The 26917-nt window shown below is 36.1% G+C and overlaps 1 protein-coding gene across 1 annotated transcript in view; it reads right to left on the bottom strand.

Annotated features, from left to right (window-relative positions):
- The window catches only part of LOC135319386 (solute carrier organic anion transporter family member 4C1-like), a 57264-nt gene extending 31146 nt beyond the window's left edge, over nucleotides 1-26118 (bottom strand). Inside the window, 2 exon segments of the mRNA XM_064479344.1 lie at nucleotides 24857-24945; nucleotides 25888-26118. Of these exon segments, the coding sequence (XP_064335414.1) occupies nucleotides 24857-24945; nucleotides 25888-26118 (320 nt within the window).
- Nucleotides 26119-26917: the final 799 nt, after the last annotated feature.

Below are 26917 nucleotides of genomic sequence, written 5' to 3'. Positions count from 1 at the left end.
ATATTGTGTTAATTAAGTTTAAATACAGGCATGTGTTTATAGGTTCATTCCACTAAACCTGTCATTTAAAATCATTATGCACTAGAACATGAGCATGATGAGGGCAGGGATTTGAATCTATTTTGTTCACTAATATATCCCTACAATTTGGAAAGATGTTTGACACAGATGATGAAATAAACTTTATATTTTAAGGCAGGACAAGAAAATTTAAACATAAAATTCTCTGTGTCCATTTTGGGCTTCCCCTCTCCCTCCCTAATGTGCAATGTGCATCTGCATTACACATTAACCACAACTTTACAAAGATGGGAGTGCCTGCTGGACCATAACAAGCTTTTGTCCCCCTTCTTCTGAAACTAGGAATGTAACTTCTTAAAAGAATAGCGTTCTTTCCCAATTCTGTGGAGGGTTGTGGTGACTTGCTATTTGCTCTGTACGTCCTTACCTGGACTATGTATCCTGGCGAACTTTATGTAAAATATCAGTATGTCATTTTGATGTACAGTCCTTTGTCTTGAAAATGTATATAACCATGCCTTCAACTTCTAACAGGTGGAACAGTTCTTAGAACTTTCTGAAAGTGTCTCCTAGGTTATAATCCTCAGCTAGGTTCAAATAGCATTCCCTTTTTTCTTCTTGATTACTAATGGAATTTTCATCAACACATAGTAGGTGCTTCATAAATGATACTGTATGAACAATATATTTTAGATAGTAAGTTATTAAGTACTAGAAGAGATTATCATGGGTGGTAGGAGAACCCACTCCCCTGTTAGTTTCATAGGTATGTAGAGTCTCATTTAGGAATAATGGCTATTTGGGAATTAGGGAATCTATAAAAAATTCATGCTACGTCAGTTTTTCTGTGGAGTTATTTTGTTAAAGTTGCTTAAGAACTTTGATTTTGTGAAAGTCCAAGGTATCTCCATAGTCAACAACTCAAACCAGATTTCTCATAATATTAAAGAACAATGAAAATGAAATTGACTGAGAGATTAATTTGTCAGTTCTGTAATTTTCCTTTCTTCTTATTCAGAGAAAGTAACCATGCTCTTTATGCCCACTTCCCTGAGAGAAAGGTGGTATAGAAGCAAAAGTCGTAGTAACTAGCCTGCTTTCTTGGCTTTTAAGCTCAAGAAAGTGTCAGTTCCCTGAGGAAGTCTACTAAAGGCTGAACAAGCTCGAAGAGGTGGGAGAGAGGGAGGAGATGCTTTCAGAATGCATGGGAGGGCGGAGGCTGCTGGGCCACACAAAGATTGGGGCCTACACTCTATCTGCCGCCTCCCTGAGCAGCGCTGGATAAAACGTGCCCGCACCTCAGAGGGGAGTGGCTGCACAATACATCTAGAGAAGCTGAAAGCTCTGGGACCCCTAGAGCACCGGGAGGAGCTGAGCATGGAGATTCCTGGCCCAGGCAGACATCTCACTTCCAGTCTTTAGCCCTGACTGGCACTGAGCTAGTCATCTCAAGATCAACTGCGGGCTTCTGGCTTTCAATGGCAAAAAGAATAATCTGAAAATTATAGATCATTTTGGGCTCCAGGTAAGTATTTTGAAGCCCCAGTATTGTCTGAAATGGCACATTTTATAGCCTCTAGGTATAGAATCAGATTAGAGAAAATAGTAAAGCACATTATACTCACACCCCTCCAGTGTGTGATTACAACTATACCTGCTACGTCATGAGAGGTCTGCAGCAGTGGCAACAACAGGCCAGGGGTGAGGGCTGCAAAAGAGTGGCCCTAAAGTCACCAACTCATCGGCCAGGCAATTCCATGAGGGCCAGTATTAAAGTCATATTATTAAACTAAAGTCACTCACAGTGTATTTTTCCAAGTTGCCTCTGAAATACCTATTTCTAAGGAGAAATTTTTATCTATGAATATGAATGAACCTATCACTGATTGCTGAAGATTGCTAATTTAAAATTTGAATCACATTACCCTCATGGTAAAATATGTGAAAAGCAAGTCAAGAAAGAAATGTTGCCTGCCATTCCATTTCTACAAGGATCAGCCATCAGCCACTGAAGCTGCCCATGGATAGTGCACCCTGACAGGAATTCAGGATGGAGAAAAACGGGAAGCATTCTGTGTTTTGGGTACACAGGCTCCTAGATAGTTCTAAGGAATCTAAGGAAATATTTCAATGATCCCAGATTCTTTCATCTTCCCATACATAGAAAAGCACTAAAATCATAAACTTGAGATGTCTATTCTTTGTGATCAGCAGTTAATATTGTGACGTTTGTTTGACTGTGTGCTTTTTTCCTAGCAAAAGATTCATATGTATTCTGGATCCTCCTTCACCTCTTTGGAGTAGTTCCTCAGAACTATCTGAGAAGCTGCTTCCCCAGCCTCCCCAGTAATGTCCCTGAATAATGCTTAACTCACAACTTTCACATTGTGCTTTTTTCTTTCATTCAACAGATACATCATAGGATAAAGTATGTCAACAAACTTTTAGCTGGTCCTATCATTCTTCTAATTAAAAAAAAAAAGAAAACCTCAACATAATACATGGTACATGTAAGTTATGAATCTGACATTTTAGTTTATGCTTTATAAGACAGATAATAGTTCAAACTCTGAAGGGGTGACTTATTTTCACAATATAAGCCACCAATCATAATGAGAATGAGAATGAGAGGAGGGCCTCACGTACATGCCCATAATAATTGATGCAAACTCACCTCAAAGTGTTCTAACATAAATGTCCATGTTCACTGTGGTATCTGACTACAGCATCCCCAGATACTACTCTGTTGTTTTAGCTCTGTTTTTGCTTTTGATGCTGAAGGCCACAAATGAATAGGAAATTTATAAGCATTCTGAGTGATTCCACTTATGTTTGAAAACCCAGAAATATTTCAGAAGAATATCCAAGAATATTTAATTAGTGGCCAAATTCTTAGGCTGTGTAATAAAAGTGTGTTAAACCTCAGTCCATCTGAATTATAGGTGAAATAATAGGATTCCAGTTGTGCCTAATGATAGGATAAACATTTTTTTTCTGAGAGGAAGTAAACTTTATTTTCTAAAGTAGAATTACCGAAATACATTTCTCCCTCTTTACTCACTCCCATGAAAGAGCAGCATACTCACTGCTCCCATGTGGGTTCTCCATGCTTTACGCTAAGAGACCTATACTTTTCATGTATGGAAGAAAAAGCACATTCAGATATTTACAGGGTGGGGGGGGGAGCAATTATTTAGGTCAGCAGTGCCTCATTTTGGTCTTTCATAGGCAATAATGGAGAAACCAAGATATTTACAGTATTTCAGAAAAATCTTGAGACATCATACTTCCTGATTTCAAACTGTATTACAAATCTATAGCAATCAGGACAGTATGGTACTGGCATAAAAACAGATACACAGCCCAATGGAACAGAACCAAAAGCCCCAAAATAAACCCATGCACGTATCATCAACTAATATTTGACAGGGAAGCCAAGAATACTCAATGAAAAAAAAGTGTCTCTTCAGTCAATGGTGCTGGTAAAACTAGGCAGCTGCATAGGACAGAATGAAACTGATTCCCTATCTTACATCATTCACAAAAATGAACTCAAAATGGATTAAAGACAAATATAAAACCTGAAACCACAAAACTCTCAGAAGAAAACATGGGGAAAACGCCTTTGACATTGATCTTGGCAACAATTTTATTGGTATGACACCAAAAGCACAAGCAGCAAAAGCAAAATAAGCAAGACATCAAACAAAACACTTCTGCACAGCAAAAGCAGCAGTCAACAAACTGGAAAGACATCTTACAAAACGGGAGAAAATATGTGCAAACATTACATCTATTGAGAGATTAGTATGCAAAATACATAAGGAACTCACACAACTCAAGGACAAAAAAATCAAACAATCCAATTAAAAAATGGGCAAGAGATCTAAACAGACATTTTTCCCAAAGCTCCTCAAATGGGTAACAGGTACATCAAAAGGTGCTCAACGTTCTCTATTAGGGAAATGCAAATTAAAACCACAATGAGCTATTACATGATGCCTGTTAAAATGGTTATCATCAAAAAGATGAGGGATAGCAAATGTTGGTGACACTGTCAAGAAAAGGAAGCCCTTGTACACTGTTGGTTGGAATATAAATCAGTCCAGCTACTACAAAAAACAGTACAATAAACAAAAGGAACCTAATTAAACTTACAAGCTTCTGCACAGCAAAGGAAACCACAAGTAAAACAAAACAACAACCTACAGAATGGGAGAACATTTTTGAAAATGATGAAACCGACAAAAGCTTTATCTCCAGAATATATAAGCAGCTCATATGACTTAATAAGAAAAAAACAAACAACCCAATCCAAAAATGGGCAGAAGACCTAAACAAGCAGTTCTCCAAGGAAGAAATACAAATGATCAATAGGCACATGAAAAAATGGTCAATATCACTAATTATCAGAGAAATGAAAATCAAAACTACAATGAGGTATCACCTCACACCAGTCAGAGTGGCCATCATTCAAAAGTCCACAAATGACAAATGCTGGAGAGGCTGTGGAGAAAAGGGAACCCTCCTACACTGCTGGTGGGAATGCAGGTTGGTGCAGCCACTGTGGAAAACAGTGCGGAGATTCCTCAAAAGACTAGGAATAGACTCACCATATGACCCAGGAATCCCGCTTCTGGGCATATATCCAGAAGGAATCCTACTTCAAAAAGACACCTGCACCCCAATGTTCATAGCAGCACTATTTACAATAGCCAAAACATGGAAAGAGCCTAAATATTCATCGACAGATGACTGGATAAAGAAGCTGTGGTATATTTATACAATGGAATACTATTCAGTATAACACCATTTGCAGCAACATAGATGTCCCTGGAGAATGTCATTCTAAGTGAAGTAATCCAGAAGGAGAAAGCGAAGTATCTTATGATATCATTCATATGTGAAATTAAAAAAAACGAACTTAAATATAAAACAGAAACAGACTCATAGACATAGAATATAAACTTGTGGTTGCCAAGGGGGCAGGGGGTAGGAAGGGACAGACTGGGAGTTCGAAATTTGTAGATACTTATAGGCATATGTAGAATAGATAAACAAGATTATACTGTACAACACACAGAAACATATACAAGATCTTGTGGTAGCTCACAGTGAAAAAGAATGTGACAATGAATATATGAATGTTCACGTATAACTGAAAAACTGTGCTCTACTCTGGAAATTGACACAAAATTGTAAACTGGCTATAACTTAAAAAAAAATCTAACGCACAAAGTTACACTTACCTGCCATAATCTTCACTGATCCCAGCAAGTGGTAGTGGAGCACAGCGTACAAAGATTATTAACGCAAGTAGAACAAGTGATACAGCAGATGTAACCACCACAGACCTCATAAGGCTTTTTCAAGACATTTGTAACTTGGAAACAATGATACCTCCCAGAAACTGGCCAATTGCACCTCCTGGAATTAAAACAAATCCTAAAAGAAAGGAGGAAGAGGAAACATAGTTAAAAATAATCAGCTAAATATAGTACAGAAAATTCATACATCGATGCAATTATCTCTGCTCTAAACATACAGCAAACATAGATTTAAATCAAGAGACAGAGAAAAAACTTAAAGGCATGATAAATACCACAACAAACCTGAACCTTATAAGAAATACAAATTTGTGAGTGGGGCTGAATCTATGGGCCTAAAGGACTCTAGAGGAGTGATGGTGAAGTTTTGCTCCTAAGCAGTAATGGCTCAATGAAAAAAACCAGAACTTAATCCATGTAAAACATTAAAATGAGAGGTGTCTTACTGAGAGCTATTATTGGATAACTGCCTGCATTTATGGTTTATAGCAAGAAGTATGCCCACAGTGACAAGCATTCACATAGTTTTGCTACCAAAAATGAAACCAAGCCACTCATAGGTTCTGTGAATGGATGTGAAATATTAACAATCTCACATCAAGAGAACAGCAATTATGAGACATAGTTTTCTTTTCAACCAAGCATAAGGGATTAGAAAGAGGTAAACACAAGCAGGAAAATGAGGAAGAGGAGGAAGAGGAGAAGAAATATAGTTAGAAAATAGTAAATTAGATGAAGATAGCACAGTAAACTCATACAATGTACAAAATAAGTCATGTAAACATTGCCTAGATTTCAAGAAAACTAAAGATCTATTAGTAGTGTTTTAACTCAGCTTTTTCAGAAACAGAGGCATAGCTTACAACACTATTAAAAATATGGAAAAGTATTAACTGATCTGAACAATCAGTTATTTAAAAAGAGAAATGAGAATAACTAGAAACTATAAATCTCTTCCCAATAATGCATGGCTTAAATGAAAATATAATGATGAGAATTTAAAATGCTCAGAACTGAAGAATAATAAAAATTGTATCTAAATGTATGAGATGTTACTAAAGAAAATCTATAAATAATGATATGTCCATTATAAGGTTGTTAAGAGAATTAAATGAGTTAATATTTAAGTGCTTAGGACAGTGTCCAGCCACACAGTAAATATATGAGTGCTTGTTAGAAGGTAGACATTTATAGACAAATTCATTCATTAGAAAGCAAAAAAGTACAAATAGATTAAGGGCAATATTTATTAAGGAAATAGTGGGAACTGGAAGTGAATCGGGAGATTTCAGGGGGTGAACAATAAGGCTGCAGGCAGGAAGTCAAGAAGAAGTAAACCACATTTTGCTTCACAATCTTAGAAACTAAGGGCAGCAAGTATGACTGAAAGCAAGAGTGAATAGACTTAAAAAAACAAGAGGATTGGATGGCAGTCTAAATACAGTGTCCCCCACCCACAACACAGGATCACTGACCCAGAAGAGGACTCTAGGTTTATCCAGTTGAACTCAACAACTAGTTGGGAAAATCAAGCACATCTGTAAAGCAGAAAACTGAGATCCCAATGCAGCTAAGAAAGTATTGGCTGTCAGTTTCATTATGCTAGGCAATAAGAAAATACTGGATACGGGGAGTTCAACTATTAAATAGCTGTGTCCTTGAAAGATCACTCTAAAAGGAAAAAAAAAAAAACAGCTGAAAATCAACTGCGAAGTACAGAACTTCCAAACAACTTTCTATGTAAATATTTTACTGGTGTACAGAAAAATGCACAAATCACAATTATACATATTGATAAATTTTCAAAGTGAACATAACTATGTAACCACCACCTGGGTGAAAAATCAAACATTATCAGGAGGCCAGAGTCTCCTTTGTGCCCTTATGGGATTTCATAAAATGTCTTTGGCAGGCAACTTCATTTTGACTATTGTTTTGCTCTTGGCTGCTTTGTGGCAATGTGTTAGGAATATCACAATGTGATTTATGGTTTTCATTACCTTCCTTCTTCCTGGGACAGGTAGTTGCAAGACAGTGAATCTACAAACCAATAACATACGCAGAACCTGCTCTGTAACAGTGCTTTCAGAATTAGGGTAAGTAGGAAGAACTCTAATAGAGTAGATCAGTAATTTTCAAAGTGTAGTCCTAATTTCCAGAGTTTTGAAATGACTGTTGACAATTTTGTCAGCTTCAACTACTGCTTTTTGGGGCTAAAGATATTCTAAGCTCCTCACTCTGACATTCTGGAAGTCTCTTCTAATAAACTTTTAAAAGGATTAAAATATCTTTGAGTTACCCATCCAGACAAATGTCAGTCAGAAATCCAAGATTATTAACCAAACATTATATTATTCTGTAGACTAACAATAGTAATCAAAGAACTCTATTTCCAAGAAAGAAATATTAGAATTGACTTGTTTTTGTTTTTTGCCTGGCAATAATCTTTTAAAAAATCATGTTTAAATTTTCTGAAGTTATGCCTAATTTATTTATGTAATTAAAATATATACATGTAATAATTTTGTAAAAGTTAAAATTAAAAAAGCTGAATGAAATATAATTTATTACTAGGAAGAGTTCATAATCTGATAAAAAACTAAACCCTCATGTGAAGGAAAACAAGTAAACAAAATTTCTGATTTTATACAATAAATCTATTCATTTTAAGATGAATTAAACTAGTATAATAAAAGTACTACATATATATTTATATACACATCCAGTATATACATTTATATTATATCATATTTTCAACAAACATCTATGAAAGCATTAAGGAAGGAGAAACTCATTTTGCCTGGGAATGTAAAATAAGATTTGACAAGGAGGTTCTTTCAAATGGAGAAGAGAGAGAAGAACATTTGAAGTAGAGAGATTCGCATCTACAAAGGTACAGAATTATAAAAATATCCAGTATGTCCAGGAAAGAGCAAGCGGCTAGAATGTGGGGGAGATGGGGATAAAATTCTGAGATGAGGTAGGAAAATTCAGTTGATGCTACTGGGAAGAGTTTTCAAAGTCCCACACACTGAAATAGTGTGAGATTTATCTGTGAAGTACTCTGGAAAATGACTTGATAAAATCTACACATGAGAAATACAGTTCTTCAGGCAACAGAAAGAATGAAGTTATGAGCAGTAGAAGAGAAAACAAATTGAATACAGAATCACTATTTAGAAGTGTTTTTTTAACCCCACCAAGTCTGTATTATAAGCCTTGTTTCTCACCCAAATAAACAAATAGTTCTCCATTTGATACTGAGATGAGATAATTTCCTTAAAATAAAATGTTTGTTAGAGTTATTTGTTTACTTCTAGAGTTCTTGTCTAAGTCATTTAAGTGTAACAAAAAGACAATGTTAATTTTTGTTTGTCATTTCATTAAATGTCTTATTTATTTATACAGGGAAAAAATACAACATAATATGAAGGTAAAATTAAAAGCAATAGAAGAAAAAATACTAAGTACCAGTCTTTGACACTAACCAAGCTCTTAGCAATACCACTTAGGCACAATGCATCTTATTTTCCATTATCTATAAGATGAGTATGTTAATCAAGACTTCATAAGTCCCACTTAGATTTAAGTTGAACATTTTATAGTTATTTTATTAAATCGGTAAATCCACTATTAGAAAATTGTACATGTCAATTTAATTGGCTTGTTTATGTAAAACATTTTACTTTATCCAAATAGTAGCAAAGAAGTCCTTGAGACTAGGTACAAATTCCTGATCTTTTGTTTGATTTTCATCCAGCAAATGAGGCTTTTGTTTCTCGGGTTTTATCCTGGCTGTACCTATATGTTAACAAGTAAAAGAATCTTATGAAATGTTCAAATAACTAAAACATATAATAAACATATGTACATATCACAATACAGACGGTTTGTCTTGGAAAGGCAAGTGAGCTATTTTTGAACAAGCCAAAGTCAATCTAAGTAAAATGCACATTCTTCTAAAACAGTGATGTCCTAAAGAATATTGTATGATAAAGAAAAATGTCCATATCTGCCCTGTAACTATCAGCCATATGTGGCTATTAAATACTTGAAATATAGCTCCTATGAATAAGTAAATGGATTTTTCAATTTAAAACTTAAATAGCTACATATGGCAAGTGACTACAGTACTTGACAGCATAGCCCAAAAATATAAAAGCATTTGATATTACTAAATCAAATCTTTGATATTACTAAAAATATTTTGTGTTAGGAGAGTATTTGATTTCTCTGATGTTAACATGTATAATTTAGTGTTTCCAAAAGAATCCTAATAGTTATTATTTTATCATAAAATTCTATGGGGTAATACATGTATTAAATAATATTAGATAAAAAAATTTGAATATGCCTTTTTCTTTAAAAAGTTTCTGAATTCTAGATATAAAGCATTTTTAAAGAGGAATGACAAGAAGCAAAATATGTACTAATAAAAGTCTGGTACATATAAAAGAATGCTTGGCTGCATGCAGCTTTATTTGTTCAAATAATACTAGCACATGTCACTGTATGTTCACAACAGAAAGAAATGTAGACAGAAAGAATATAGTAGCCATACTCTGAAAACTGGGGACCAGGATGGAAGTAAGCAATCTACTGTTCTCTAATTTAATTAATTTTATTTCTACAGTCACCTCGTATACTTTGTGGAAAGTGTGACAACGGTATTAATGTAGACCATGCAATAACTGAGATAATAACAAACTGACTCCACCAAGTCCGCAGCCAGTGTTCATTGGCATCACAGTCTTCAATGTTTTAATAAAGGAAATAAAAACTTTCAACTATGTATATTTTATTACAAACAAAGCCATAATTAGAGAGAGACGGAGAGAGAGAGAATAAACATTTTCTGTTAATTTGTCCCTGTTATTATTTGTTTTGCTGGGATTGAGTAGTTGTAAGTCCTCCAATTATGTGGTTCTCATCCTGCAGGATCCTAAAATTTTTCCTTCCAACTCCTTTTCACCTGTCCACTCAAGTGAAGAGTAATTCTTTTTCCCTCTTTAACTTTTTTTCTCCAACAGAAGCTATGCATTTGTAAGAGTATCCCACTAAATCTCATCCTTTTTTGAAATCATCCCTGCCCCTTTAAATCCTACACCCAGTTCTTTAGGGCAAGCCTGGCCCTTTAAGTTACACAACTAACATTTTATCTGGGCATCTGACCCTTTAAATCACATATACTTTGAAATCTTTTTCCTATAGTCCCTTCTCTGAACTCTCAGAGTGAACGTTTATTACCCTTCTAGTGCTCATACCAAATCACCCTTTGATAGCCTTGGCCTTCTATCTTCTGTGTGGTCTTCCTTGGTCTACCTTTGCAAACCGCAAAGCTTTGCATCGAGCCAGGTGGGATGGGAATGTAAAGGATCCTCTGCTGCAATTTGTTGGTTTTTCCCTTTTTACTCACAGTTATTTTGCAATTTCAACATTCCTTGTCTTCAATAATGCTCAGGCCATGATTTTACAGGGGATTTTCACAGTTGTGAAGTTATTTTGTTTCATTTAGGGAGGAGATTTAGGAAAGCTGATTACTACACAGCTGCCATTATCTTCAGATCCACACACATTTAAGACCTTGTCCAACCAGCCATTGTGGGAAAATCTCCACATCCACAGGAACCACAGTTTTGGAGGTGCTCTACTGCCAAAAGAGAACTACTGCCAACAGAATCTGATAAGCAGCTTGCATATAGGTCTCATTTTTCATAGAATATGGAGAATATTCTCAGCTTTATTCATTGATGGGACAACTTTTTATCCATTGCTACATTATTCAGGGATCCACATTCCAACTTGCAATGACACAGGGTTACAATCTTGATTTTAATTATCCATTAGGCACATATATGTGAATATTCTATGCCCAGGGAGATTCAACTCCAGACAATCAATCACTAAGGCTATATGTTCCCTTATTGATTATAATATTCAGAAAATGTCCTTTTCCCCCCTCTCTTTTAAAGCATTTATAAAATTACAGTTTTTTTCATCTTTTAGAAATTTTTTTCTTTTGAACTCAGCTATGTATTCCAACTATAAGCATGCCTTATTTCTGATTATTAGTATGTAATTATTCCCAATTTGACACATAAACTCAAGATTTACAAATCAAAATGTTTTAATTATAACTGAAACTATCAAATGTATCTAGAAGAATAATTTTGCAAAAATAGCAGCTGGTTTTTGATGAATAAGTGGAGACTTTTCCAAACACACAGAAAATAATACAATAAAGCTTTAATTATTGAAACCTTACATTTTTGGCATAGGAGTAGAAAAATATATCAAGGAACAGATTAGAGATACAGAGACAAGAAGAAAGCCTATGTAAAAAGGAAATTTTAATTTATGATAAAGACAATGTTGAGTATCTGTACAAATGAAATTAATTTAAAAAAATCATGGAATGATCCATAAAGATCATCAGTACAATTAAATATCTCTTTCAGGAGAAAACAGAAATGTGTCCCATGCCTCATATTATATACAAAAGTAAACTAAAATTGGATGTTAAATTTAAATGTACAACCAAATTCAGAAAAAGACAATACAAGTAAAGAAAATTACAGGCCAATAGCCCTGATTAACATAGATGCAAAAATTCTCAACAAAATATTAGCAAACTAAATTCAACAATACATTAAAATGATCATATACCATGATCAAGTGGGATTTATTCCAGGGATGGAAGGATGGTTCAACATCTGCAAATCAATCATTGTGAGATACCACATTAACAAAATTAATAAAAAGCATATGATCATGTCAATTGATGCAGGAAAAGCATTTAACAAAATTCAACAACCACTCATGATTGAAACTTTCAACAGATTGGGTATAGAGGGAACATAAAAAGGCTATATATGACAACCCCACCTCTAACATCAGACTCAACAGTGAAAAGCTGAAAATTTTTCTTCTAAAATCAGGAATAAGACAAGTACGCCTAACATCCTTACCTTTATTCAATATAGCACTGGAAGTACTAGCCAGAGCAATTTGGCAAAAAAAAAAAAAGGAATAAAAGGCATCCAAATAAGAAAAGAATAAGTAAAACTGTCTCTGTTTGAAGACGACATGATAGTATATACAGAAAACCCTAACTACTCCACCAAAAATCTATATAGGCACCAAGCCATGATACCATTCTATCAAGCCAGTCATTTCTGGATAATGCGTCACAGAGTACCACCAGTGAGTTCTGTAATTATCATGCTGACACACTTCCTTTGTCTTATCATATGGTCTCCAGTCAAAGACAATTCTGTATGTGATACTACAGGGATGAATATGGCATCTAAGTCTTTGAATAGTGACGCTAGCATAAACACAGTAGGCAGATGTTATGAACTGAATATTTTTGCCTCCTGCAAATTCATATGTTAAGATCCTACCCTCTAATGTGATGGTATTAGCAAGTGGGGCCTTTGGGAGATGATTAGGTCATGAGGATAGTCTGCATGAATGTGATTAATGACCCAGAGAAACTTCTTGACCTTTTAGCGATGTGGGAATACAGGGAGAAGATGGCTATGTCTATGAACCAGGAAACAGAATCTCCCAAGACACTGAATTTGCCAGCACCTTGATCTTGAACTTCTCAGCATATAAAACTACAAGAAATAAATTTCTGTTTTTGTATAGCTGTCCAAATGGACTAAGATAGTATAGAAGAAAAATTCTTGCCTAGGATATGAATCTTTTCATATAAAGGCAAATTAAAAGAGGGGCAACCTAACGACAAAGTAGTAAACCTGATGACAGCTTGTCTCCCAATGAATGTGCTATACCAAGGACTCAGGGTTGACCTCTACTGTTGACGAATTAGATACTCATATCCTAGTAAATCCTCTTGTTGACGGACTGTCCTAGTGTGAAGAAGTCCAAGTTACCACACTCATGCAAAGTCACCATTACTGTCACCAAGGCCACTTTTTCCGTGAGCCTACTGAGGAAGAGCTGGGATGGTTAGAAAGAAGAGAGGCTGACCTGACATTAACAGGATGGGTCATCTTGTCCAGCTGACTAAAGAGCTTCTTCCAAAGTACACACCTTTTACATGTGCCCATTCTAAGGGGTTCACTCACATTTTCTTTTGATTTCCCATGTTCTAATCTTATTATAAGCTCCTGGCTACCCAACCATAAATTAGTATAAATTTATACCTCAGGCCATCTCTCCTATGATAAGTGGTCAACCAGCCTGAAGTTCTACTCACTAGAATGATTTCCTGTATGCTAAGGCCACTGGTGAGTGGAGCTATAATATAGTGGCCATCTCCTTTCTCATCTCAATAAGAAAACTTAATATTCATACAATTAAATGTGTTCCTTTTCCCTGAGAATATTCTCCAATATTGTTTAAAGAAGCCAAATGACCCAGAAGTCTTACAATAACTTCTATCCCTCAGATTGATTAAATGCTGTGAATACTTAATTTCCCAGTCTGGCCCTCCCCTGGACTTAATCCCATCTACAACTTGTGATCATTTTAATAACTTACTCTCAGTAAGGAGGTTATCTGGGCATACAAATACACAACCTAGTTCTGGAATCCTAAAGCTACTTCTGATACTATTTTTGGTATCAGTCAGGATACTGATAGGAAACATAATACATTCATATTAGATAATTTAAAGAGATAGTGACAAGAAAACTATTTCCAGAGATGTGGGCAGGGTTTAGGGAAATAACAAGGCACAGCACAAAATTCTGGGGCTAGCTACAATAACAAGCTGTTACCACAGGCCTGAATGTCAACTAAAACAATGCTTAATAAATGGTAATGGAAGCCTGAAAGGAGCCATGACCTTCAGAATAGGGATACAGCCAATTTGGGTACACCTCTTGCAGAAAAGGAACTAGGAGGAAAAATACCCTAGCCTTAATATGCTCCTGTCCTCTCATCTGCCAGTGCTTCTCACTGGCCAAATCCAACTGAAATCCAGAGTTAAAGAGATTATGTTGAGGCTCTCAATATAGCCTCCTGGGGAAGAGAAGAGAATAGAAGATTTTAGAAAGAAGTGAATTTAGAGAGTCAAACTAAATATATCCAACATACAGCTTATTCCCTGACACCTTCTGACACCTTATCTGCCCCCCTTTATTATATTCATCTGATAGCTACCAACACTTCATTCTGGCCAGGTAAGAGCCCAGATGAGCTGGCAGGGAAGCTAGCAGCAGAGTGTCCATACAGTATCCGTAGCAATAAATAATTAAGGAATTCGTTGGCAGCTTGACAATAAATTAAGAGGAGCTAGCTAGTTTCTACATCCCAGTTTCAATTAGTTCTCCATTTATATAAAACCAGAGTTTCAGAAATGGAGAATGGATCTCCCTATTTTCTTGTAGTGGTAGATTATACCTCCTTCATTAACTCCAACATCTTAATGAGACAACTAAAAAAGGCAAGAAGTCACTTATAGTACCACTTCAGTACATAATTAAACATAACTTTAAAATACATATTTATATAGGATAAAGAATGAAATAAAGATTAGAAAAGAATAAAATATAGAATAGAAAAAGCACAGGGAAAATCAATAAAACTAAGAGCTTTTTTTTGAGAGTTTTTTTTTAAATCAACAAAATTGACAAACCCTTAGCTAGAATAAGAAAAAAAAAAGAGAAGACTCAAATAACAAAAATTAGAAATGAAAGAGGAGATATTACAACTGATGCCACAGAAATAAAAAGAATCACAAGAGACTACTATGAACAATTTTATATCAACAAATAACATAAGAAGAAGTGGATAAATTTCTAGAAACATATAAGCCATGAAGACTGAATCATGAAAGAATAAAATATTTGAGCAAACATATAACCAGTAAGGAAATTAAATCAGCAATTAAAAAACCTTTCAACAAAGTAGTTTGGTGCAATCATCATGGAAGACAGTATGGAGATTCCATGAAAAAACTGAAAATAGACTTAATCTATGATCCAGCAATCCCACTCCTGGGCATACATTCAGAGGAAGCTCTAATTTGAAAAGATACATGCACCCCAATGCTTACAGTAGCACTATTTACAAGAGCCAAGACATGGAAACAACCTAACAGTCCATCAACACAACAGATGATTGGATAAAGAAGTTATAATGTGTGTGTGTGTATATATACACACACATACACACACATATATAATATATAATATCAATAATGTTTATATATATATAAAATATATATATACACACAAACACACATACTATTCAGCCATAAAGAAGAATAAAATAACACCATTTGCAGCAACACGGATGGATCTGGAGATTGTCATATGAAGTGAATTAAGCCAGAAAGAGAAAGAAAAATACCATACAATATTACTTATATGTGGAATCTAAAAAAAAGTGACACAAATGAACTTTTTACAAAACAGGAACAGACTCACAGGCGTAGAAAACAAACAGGGTTATCTGTGGGAAAAGAATAAACTGGGAGCTTGGGATTTGCAGATGCTATCATACATAAAAAAGATAAACAACAAAGTCCTACTGTATAGCACAGGGAACTATATTCAATATCTTGTGATAGCCTATAAGGAAAAAGAATATGAAATGGAATATATATGTGTGTGTGTGTGTGTGTGTGTGTGTGTAACTGAATCACTATGCTGTACACCAGAAATTAACTCACTATTGTAAACAGACTTTTGTAAACAGTGTTTTGGTTCAATAAGAACAAACAAAAACCCCAAAACTCAAAAAACCTCACTACAAAGAAAATCCCAAGACCAGATGGCTTCAGTGGAGAATACCACCAAACTCTTTAAGAAGAATTAATACCAATCCTTCACAAATTTTTCCAAAAAAATTAAGAGGAGGGAATACTTCCAAACTCATTCCATGAGGTCAGCATTACCCTAAAAACAAAAAATCAGACAAAGATACTACAAGAAAAGAAAACCATACACTAAAATCATTGGGATGTAAAAATCATCAACAAAATACTAGGAAACCAAATTCAACAACATATTAAGAGAATCATATCATGACCAAGATAGATATATTCTGGAATACAACAATAATGTTTCAATATGGGAAAATCAATTATTGTGATATACCACATTAACATAATGAAGGGCAAAACCACAAAGTTATCTCAATTGATGCAGAAAAAACATTCAATGAAGTTTAACACTCTTTCATTATAAAAACACTCAACAAACTGAAAATAGAAGGAAACTATCCCAACATAATAAAAAGCCATATATGAGAAGTCCACTACTAATACTGCACTCCTCTAAGATCTGGAACAAGGCAAGGATGCCTACCTATTATTACCACTTCTATTCAACATAGTGCTGGAAATTCTAGTCAGAACAAACAGGCAAGAAAAAGAAATAAAAGGCATCCATATTGGAAAGTAAGAGGTAAACTTACTTCTGTTTGCAGATGACATGATCTTATACTTAGAAAATGCTAAAGACTCAAAAATAAAATCTGTTAGAACTAATAATTCAGCAAAGTGGCAGGATACCAAATCAACACAAAAGTCAAATGTGTTTCTATACACACTGAACAGCATCCAAGGTGGAAGACTTACACAGTGAAAACTCCAGAACATTGCTAATAGAATTAAAGAAGCTACAAATTAATGGGAAGATATCCATGCTCATGGATTTGAAGACTTTCTATTATTAAATTCCCTTAATGCCCAAAGCAATCTATAGATTCAATGCAATCCCTATCAAAGTCTCAGCAGAATTTTTTTTGCAGAAATTTTAAAAATCCTAAAATTTCATATGGAATCTGACTAGACTCCAAATAACCAAAACAATCCTGAGAAAGAAAAATAAAGCCAGAAGCTTCACACCTCCTGATTTCAAAATATAGCACAAAGCTATAGTACTCAAAACAGTATGGTGTTGGTTGGTATAAAGACAGCAACATAGACCAATAGAAGACAAGAAAGAGTCCAGAAATAAACTCTCATAAATACAGACAAATGCTCTTTCAGAAGGATGGTAAGAATACAAATTGGAGAAAAGATAGTCTCTTCAATAAATGGTGCTGAAAAATAGTCAAACTCTTAAATACAGAAAGCAGAACAGTGGTTGCCAAGGGCTGGGGAAGGGCAAAATGGGGAGTTGTTGTACAATGGATACAGAGTTTCAGTTCTGCAAGATGAAAAAATTCTAAACATCTGTTGCATAACAATATGCATATAGTTAATACTACCTGTATTACACACTTAAAAATGGTTAGGATGGTACATTTTTTACTATGTGTTTTTTTACCCCAATTTTTTAAAAAAAAGCTATATATGGAATTAGTAGTAAGGTTGTAATTAGAAGTAGTTTTTAAAGTTATATTTCAACCAGCAAAGATAAAAATGCATATTTAGATGTATTTATATGTACATATATATGCATATCCATCACATTTACATATATTTCTCTTTAAAATATATTTGTTACAATATGTGTATTCACAAGCTACAGTATCTAACCAATAAATGTTATATAGAGTGTAAACCAAAAAAGGCAAAAGCAGCTTACCTTTCCTCAAAAGAACTGTTCTCAGAGGTCTTAATTAAGCATTCTCCTATCGCATGACCCAAAGCATATCTGAGTATTCCTGAAGCTTCCACAATGCCTATAAAATGAATACTCGACATCAAACAACTACATAAGCCAGCTTTGTTGTAAAAATATAAAGACTACCTCACTGAAATGGATTACCTCTGATAGGTTCATACCATACTCTATCAGTCTCCAAAGAAACAGAACCAGTAGGATATCGAGAGAGAGAGAGAGAGAGAGAGAGAGAGATTGATTGACTGATATTTTTAGGAAGTGGCTCATGAAACTGTAGGGCTAGCAAGTCCAAATTTGTAGGGTAGGCTGGCAGGCTGGAAATCCACATAAGAGTTAATGTTGCAGTCCTGAGTCCATAGTTAAGTCTTACATCCACAGGGCAGGCTAGCAGAATGGGAAAACTCAGGTAGTTTCTAAATTGCACTTTGGAGACAGAATTGCTTCTTTGGGAAACCTCAGTCTCTGTTCTGAAAGGCTTCCATCGATTGGATGAGGCTCACCCATATTATGAAGAGTAAACTGCTTGACTCAAAGTCTACTGATAAGAAATATTAGTCACATCTAAAAAAATCATAGAAATATCTAGAATGGTGTTTGACTAAACAACTGGTTGCCGTAACCTGCCAAGCTGACACATAAAATTAATCATTATACATATTACTCAGTGCATGTATTAGAGAAATTCAGATAACTTCATAATTCAGTATACCTTATTTAATCTACATATTAATGTGATATAAATATATTTATATTCATACAAATTCAACAGATCCTATTTCACTTTAAATCGTGGTGCTAAAGCAAAACAATACTTTAACATAAATATTGCCTTTGCATCCTTCACCTCAGTTGCCAAGGAGGCAGGAGGTGGCAATGAAGTAAGCTACTCTCTGCAGCGTACAGATGTGTGTTTTAATTGCCATTCAGTAGAACCAAATTAAAACAATCAGATTTGTTGCCACCATCAGCCAACACTAACGAATCACTGCAAATTTTTTTTCTAAAAGCAAACATAAATATGAATGTCATCTATTTTATTGACATGACTTTCCTTACCTCTGGTGGAAAAATGATTATTTTGATGCAAAAATGCTATTTTCTTTTAACTCACCTTCACAACAAGTATGTAAAAACAACTTTAAAATTGTTTTTTCAAAAGTGATGGTTAGATAAACCTGCATAAATAGGAGATTTATCAGGACAAGCAGCTAGTGTAATATAAAGAGGCACTTATTATTCTGAGATATACCCTAGGGTTACTTACTGTATGATACTTTAGCATAAAACATTGTAAACAGAGGATACTGCACTGTTTTTAATTAATTAAATAGTGTATAACTCCCTTCTTTGATAGAATGAACAAGATTATGTTTTCACTAACTTCAAAAATATCAATCCTCCCCAGAATGATTAAGTAAGCTAATGTACATAAAGAGCTTAGTGCAGTAATGATTATTTCAGCACCACACAGAATCTGGCTCTAAAGAGGCATAAAACAATGTTTTTACCCCTTTTCGACATGATGGCAGCAACATCCCACTACATTCCCGAAGTTTAAACATACAATTTATTCAAGCAACTTAATCTGGTACCTTGAGTTTTTTTTTCCTAGAAAAATGAACTGCAGCCTATACAGTTTGATATGATGAAAATATATATAAATCATACGAGACGGGGAAAAAACTTGCCTAGATAAATACCAGCTGAGTATGTGGCAACGCTGTTATAAATAAAGACTACTCCAAGGACATGAAGAGGTACTCCCGCTAGTCCCTGCACACTCTGCCCAAGGGCGAAGAAAGTCATGTCTTTTGATAGGAATGATAATGAAGTTTTCTTGTGCGCCTTGACAATCTTCACTTCTTTGCAAATATCTTTTGAAAAGATAATTATATTTTGTTAAATGAGTCAAAAGTTAAACACACAACAAATATACAGTATCTTTTATGATGTGCTTTACCTTTTACAAGCTATTTCCAACACTGTTTTTATTTTAGATAACATTTCATTTATATTGAATGTAGTAGTTCTATAATCAATCATCACGTTTTAAGACGAAAAGCAATGATAAAAGAACATTTGTGGGAATACAAGGAAGGATGCACATACTATAAACCAAATATAAATGTGTATGAATGATTATATGCTTATCACACACCGTACATAGGTATACATACACATACACACATACATAACATACATACACACATATTTCTCCTAAATTTGGCATCTGGTACCCCTGAGTTTTGACCCTGGGGTAAAAGTATTTCCAATGTTTTAATATCTGAATTACTAAAGATTACCTTCTGAGTTTAGTTCTAGATCCATTTCTTCAGCAATTTTCACATTAACTTTCTGTTACCAGTTTCCCATTTTAGACCCACTGACTTCTAGAATATAGGTTCATAAGGACAAGGCATTATACAATAAAAACTTCTCTCTACTTGTCATATGGTTATACACTAGATTTTAAATTCCTTTAGATGACAGTCTATTTCATAGCTTTAAAAAAATTCATATGGCTGTAGAATAATAGTAAATAAATGTTTGTTGGAATTGTATTTGTTATTAGATTGATAGATCCAGGCAATGCTATTAGATCATTCTGACTGTGCCTATTTTGATTGGAATTTAACAAATGCTCTTAAAATATTATTATGGACAACTGGTAAATGTATAGATTGCAAAATAGGACACCAGTGGAAGTTTTCAGCTGGTTCTGTATCCATACAGAATGATACTTGATTCCATATCAAATAGGAAGAAGTCTCCAGAATTGTGATTCAAAACACTGATGATTCGGTTTTACATAGACATATTAACTTGGGGTGATAGCAACATCAATGTGACACTTCCAACACCCTATCCTCTTAGTTCCTTGAACTCCTCTCCTTCCATGTACTTGTACTCCACTTACCTAAGCTACTGACTTTAAACTTTCAGAAACAATAACTACAAACCTTCCTTAATTGAAATGTCAAGCTTCTTACACTCAAACTATCTTTATCTTTTGGGTTCACTCTACCTAATAACCCAATTCCAACCATCCTTAAAACCCACCAAGACCTATAATCCATTGATCATGCTCCTTTTCACTATACCAATGTTCCCTTCATCTCCTTTCTTCTCTCACTGTTATCTTAACACTTGTAAACCCCTGCTCTCTTTTGTATCACTTCAACCATGGATATGCTGGGTGTTCAAATATATGTAAAGATCCAGAAACTAAAGATCAGAGAGTGACAGAACTGTTTTCATAAACTAGTGGAGATATTTAGTTTTAACTTCTCAAGGATTTGGTAGAGTATGATTTCTACATGTTAGCTAAGGCACAGGAGCTGAGTACAAAAAACTGTGATGGGGTAGAGGGGGCAGAAAAAGGGAGTGGGAGGTGGTGGTAAATAGGCTGTTCCACAGAGGGTCAAACAAGTCACATGGGGAAATGAGGCTAGCAGGTAACTAGGAATATAGACAGAGAACATAATAGGAGAGATAGCAGAAAAGAGTAAGAGAAGGATCTCAAAAAAAAAAAAAAAAAGGGATACAGGAAGAAAATATAGAAATTCAAAAAAATACATACATACATAAAATGAATATGGACACAAAGTAGAAATTTAGTTATGTAAGAACTAAACTTTTAAACAAATTAAGTAAAATATATGCATAGTTAGGTGTATGAAATAAGCACTTCTACTTGCAAAGACTATTTACTTCATTTCTAATCTTCTATTGCCAAGTAGAGGGTTCCCAGGAAATACACTGAATAAATGTTGTTAAATGAATTGCAGATTTCTAATCACAAGCAGAAAATAAAACATACAGAATCTAGATAATATAAAGAAGGCACAAAGGCAGAAAGGAGCACTCCCATTACTCCTGATTACTCATCAAGCAGCATTTTTAATGACTCAAGCAGTGATTCTAACTTTTCACCCTTTCTGGCTGGAACAGGGTTAAAGGGAGTAAAGTATTCTCCACTCCTATCCTTACATAAGCCATCTTCTAATTCAATTAGCTGTCCATTCTACAAATATAATAAATACATCACAAATATATTTTACAAATTAATAAATATACTTATTTTACATGTTTATAAATATATTATGAATATATATAAATATTATATACTTCATAAGTCTATATGATATGTATCATATATCTATATTATTTATCATACAAAGTATAATACATACATATTTTAGTTATATTACATAAATTATTGAACTTAATATGAAATATTTTTATTTTTATTGTAAATACAAAGCATAAACACACATCACAAACACACTTTTAAACATCATAAGCATTCTTATACACATACAGACACACATAGAGACATTCTCATTCTTTTTCCATCATGCCTTGCTAAAGCCCAGTTTAAAGTTTTAAAAATAAGTAAATACATTCCCATATTTTTATAAACCTATATACAACAAGAAAGTACTCATCACGAAAGTGTCAGAAATAGTGCTATGAAACTTCAAATAGCCTTTTACCTACTGGGAATAGTAAAAAATTGTGGAATAAATTGAAAAAAAATGAAGAGAGCAAAGAAGCCACCAACCTATGTCAAAGTGCAGCACCCATTTTGAAATGACAGAAGTAGCTAGAAAAGTTGTGACATTTTTGTATATGTGTAAGTTTGTTTATGTTTGTCTTTGTAATTGTGTATATGTGTGTTCAGGTCAAATAAAGGGATCAATTAAATTATCTTGTGGAAGACATAAGGAATTACCAAAGCACTCAAAATATTTATAATATATATGAAAATTGGTAAAAGAAAAACAATTTCACAAAATAATTATCCCAAATTATTCTTTCTTCTTCCTAGGACCATCTCTTAGATGAATAGGTAGATGATCACAATAAGATGAGAGAATGGCATGTGTGCTATTAGGGAGCTACCATTAATTAGCTTAATAAATTTGATCATATAAATAGATATAGGTGAATGAGTATACAGACAGATAAGTATCACAGTCTATTTTAAGAGCCTAAGCCAATGGTTTAAATGAATAATGATTTGATGTATTAATAGTAGCTTTTAAAATCTTACCTTCAGTTACTACATTCATTTGATAATTTCCACCACTAAAGTATGGAAAAGCAAATAAAAGTGATCTGAATCCTACTAAAAAGGAAAAAAACTGTAATCCATCTTGGTAGGTTTCAGCGCCATTGAACCAAGCCCAGGGTATGCCCTCAGGGTCAGTGACCCAGGCCCATGGTGTGCCTTCAAGGCCAGTGACACAGTCCCAGGGTGTGTTTTCAGGAACAGTGACCCAGGTCCAGGGTGCTAATTCAGGACCTGTGACCAAGGCCAAGTGTGTGTTCATGGCCAGTGACCCAGGCCCAGGAGAGGGCAAAGAAACACATTATATGGAAACGTTGTAACATGTTCCAGGCACAAAGACTTAAGAAGGTATTTACATATTCAGTAGCTCAGATTGGCTTTGAGCTGAGTGCAGGGAGAAGGGACCCGGGATAAACATGAACAGGGAGACGTGGCCCTTCACTGAAGACCCCCAAATCTGCTTGGCGACTCCCAGCTGTGCCCACCTCCTCCCCCCGTGCAGATTGCTTTGATCTTTTGTGATCTCCCTTGGCTGCCCTAGAACATTTTGTAACCATTTATATCTAAAACTGATCAGTCAGAGAAGTGGTGGCCCATGTTCTTGGGGTTGGATTGGCATTGCTGATCAAGTCAATCTGCTCCGTGTCACCAGACAGCCCCTCCCTTCACACTGGGAACCCCCAGCATCAGATCAAGGGGGAGCATGCCCAGTGGTTGTTCCCAAGCTCCAGGGAAACTATTTTCCAGAAAGTGCATTTTTTTTTTTTTGTCTTCTTCTCTGTGTGCTCGGAACTACTGCTTCAAGTGAATCTGAATTTTTCTTCTCTCATGCTGCACTTTTAAGATTTATAGCAACTGACAAGAAAGAACTGAATATATAAATATATGTGTAAGGGGGTACATCTACACAACAGTTACATGAACATTGCTTTCTGGGGGATGCATTTCATATTTTCCAAATTCTTAATTCTAATGTTTAAAAGATTCTTGGTATCTTATTTAAAAAACATAAATTCACAGGGACTAGGACAAAATTGTCACAAGATCCAGCACATAAGAGATGTTTAAAAAGAATTTATTGGTTTTGGCCACTACCATTTTGGAATGCTGAGCTAATGATGCTGGGAGCCACCTTTATTACCTACCTAAATTCACCAAATATGCCTGGCTTTCTCTGTCATCTTAAGACCTAGCTAAAGTTTCATTTCCTTACTGAAGGCTTTCTCACCTCTTGCCTGCAGTGATTCAAGAAAGTCTGACACCACTAGCCCAGCTGCTGCAATTCACCCAGTCCCTCCCTGTGTGCCTTAGAGAGATTTGTGCATCTCCTCTTATTAAACTGATAAAACCTTGAGGAAAATGTATCTTTTTTTTTTAAAGAAAATACCTTTCATTTTGCTCTTGCATATTAATGTATGGTTCTAAAAACAATAATTCTCAAAGAAAATAATTACAAATCACTTACCATTTTATTACCCAGAGATAACACCATACATTTCAGTGAATAGCCTTTTCAGCTTTTTTTCTGTGCATGTGTATTTTACTTCTCCAAAAATGTGATCATACTGGACATAACACTGTATAACTCTCTTTTTACTTCAAGGTTTATCAGGGTATTTTCACCAAGAAATGGTTTTCTACCCCCCCAGACAATATTACCATCCTCATTTCACTCATCAGAAACTGAGGTTCAGGAAGGTAAATCTCTCTGCCCAAGGTCACATGGTCACTACTGAACGACAGAGCTAAGATTTGAACCCAGATCTCCCAAGGTCAAGTCCAACACTCTTTCTGCTTCTACAAAGTCACGAGGCTAGGTCTTGGTCAGAAGGCCAAGGATGCTATGGACAAGGGATTGGCAGTTCAGAGTCTTCAGGATTTACGTGACTCTGTCAGAAGACAGGAGTCCAAGAGCCAGCACAACTGCTGAGAGATCTGCTGGGATGCTGGGTACGCTCTTCAATGGCTCAAGCTGCAGAGAGACACAGGGACCAGGGCTCAGAAAGAGAAAGTGGAGACCTTTTCAAACCAAGCTGGGATTTAAGTTTATGAGCAAAGCCCCTTCTGCTGTCTTCAGTGCTCTGGTGTGAGCGGAGCATGCATCCTGCACTGCCTTTCCAAGGCAGCCAGGGCCAGCATCTTTGGTTCCCCTTCAGCCCAGCACCAGAAATAGTGAAGATGAGGTCTTCTTGGAGGGTGACTCTGAGGCAGAGAAGCCATGAGGGCCTAGAGAAGGCAGGAAGTAAGGTTGAAAGCTAGGGTTAAGCTTACCAAGCAGAAGTAGCTGCCCATATACCTGACACCCGGAGTATTAGGAAAGGCGCCTGGACCCCAGAACCTATCATCAGCCTTAAAGAAACCCTCCTTCAATCTCTCATCTCGATACTCAACAGTCATAATAAAAACTTACTATTAGTATTGTTGATAGCATGTTAAGCACTTTTATGCGCTAAGAACTCTACATACTCAATTCTCATTCAATCCTCAAAACAACCGGAGGTGAGAATTATTTTTATTCCTATTTTACAAGGGAGGAAACCGTGGCTCAGAGTGTGAAGGAAAAGCCCAGCTGGGCTAACAAGCTAAGTCACAAATCTAAGTGTGATAAGTGTAGGTTTACTGATCTAAGTTCTGCTGGGCTAACTCGTAAATCTGAAGTTTAGTGTCAGTTTACTGGGCTAACAAGCTAACTCGTAAATCCAAGCTCAACAAGTGTCAGTAACGTGATCTGTTCCAAATTGATAAGCTCCAGTGTACTGATTCCTTGCTTTTTGTTGTTTGAACCTTATTGGCTAATAGCCCCATACTTGTAATTAACCCTATAAAACCTCATGTGCACGTCTTGGAGGTGCTCAGAGCTTCGGAGCAGAAGCCCTTCTGAGCCCGCCGGCGTAATAAATCTGAGTACTCCAACCCTCCGAGTGGTGCTTGTTTCTTGGCTGGCCTGTCGTTTCCGTAACAAGTAAAGGGTCATGACCTCATTCCTCAGCTCACTCCCCAGCCCCACAGCATCCTTCTGGCCTGAGTGGTTGTGCCCAGATCGCAGAAGGAAAATCCGGAACTTGAGTCTCAGACTTAGGGGACATCCGGGGGACTTGGAATCTGACCCACAAGATCTAAAGGGTGTGGGTCCCACCCGTGCCATCTGGTCCTGAAAGAGGAGGGCCGTGCTGGCCAAGCTTTGTTCCCCTAGGTCAGCCTGGTGTCCCTCCTGCACAGGACACCGGGGCCCATTATGACTTGGGAGAGTTCAGATGTGTTTATTTCTCGGTGACCCCGGAAATTGACCCCTGCTCGTGGCCCTGGGCTGGATCTCTGAGCTGTGTTTTCTAAGGGACCAAACACCAAGTGTGAGTTTGCCCTTGCAGTTCACCAGCAGTGACCCTCTTGGAAATAACTCTCACAAAAATGTCACCTAGGAGTCTTTATGACTTCAGCTGTTCATCTGTCAGCCCGACAGGTCAGCTCCTGGCCACCTGTGTAGAGGGGTTTTCAGAAAACCTTCTGAAATAAATCCCTCATTCTCTTCCTCCCACAACTGAGAAGAACAAAACTCTATGGACCTGGAAGGGAACGTGGGGAATGCAGAGAGAAGCACCCTTTCTGTGGCTCCCTCGGCGCTGTTGCCACCTGCACGCAACCCCCTCGCTGTCGGGACCTCTCCACACCGCTAACACCCAGCAGGCGCCCCGCCAGCTGTCAACCCTCTCTCCAGGGGGCCACCAGAAGCACAATTTATGTGCCGCCTGCTCGGAGCAGGACAGAGATGAAGTCCCCGAACTCACTCTGACCCACGCGGATGTGAGATGCATTCACCGTGGACCATCTTTCACGGGGGACGAGGCACCATGGAGCCTTCTCACTGTGCACCGAGGGCCCCCGACAGCTCCCGGGAACCAGGAACCAGGAACGTGCCCTCTACCCTCCCTCTGGGCACTGGAGCC

Source organism: Camelus dromedarius, chromosome 26, assembly GCF_036321535.1.
Source record: "Camelus dromedarius isolate mCamDro1 chromosome 26, mCamDro1.pat, whole genome shotgun sequence".
Taxonomy (NCBI): Eukaryota; Metazoa; Chordata; class Mammalia; order Artiodactyla; family Camelidae; genus Camelus; species Camelus dromedarius.
This window is presented reverse-complemented; position numbering and strand designations above follow the sequence as displayed.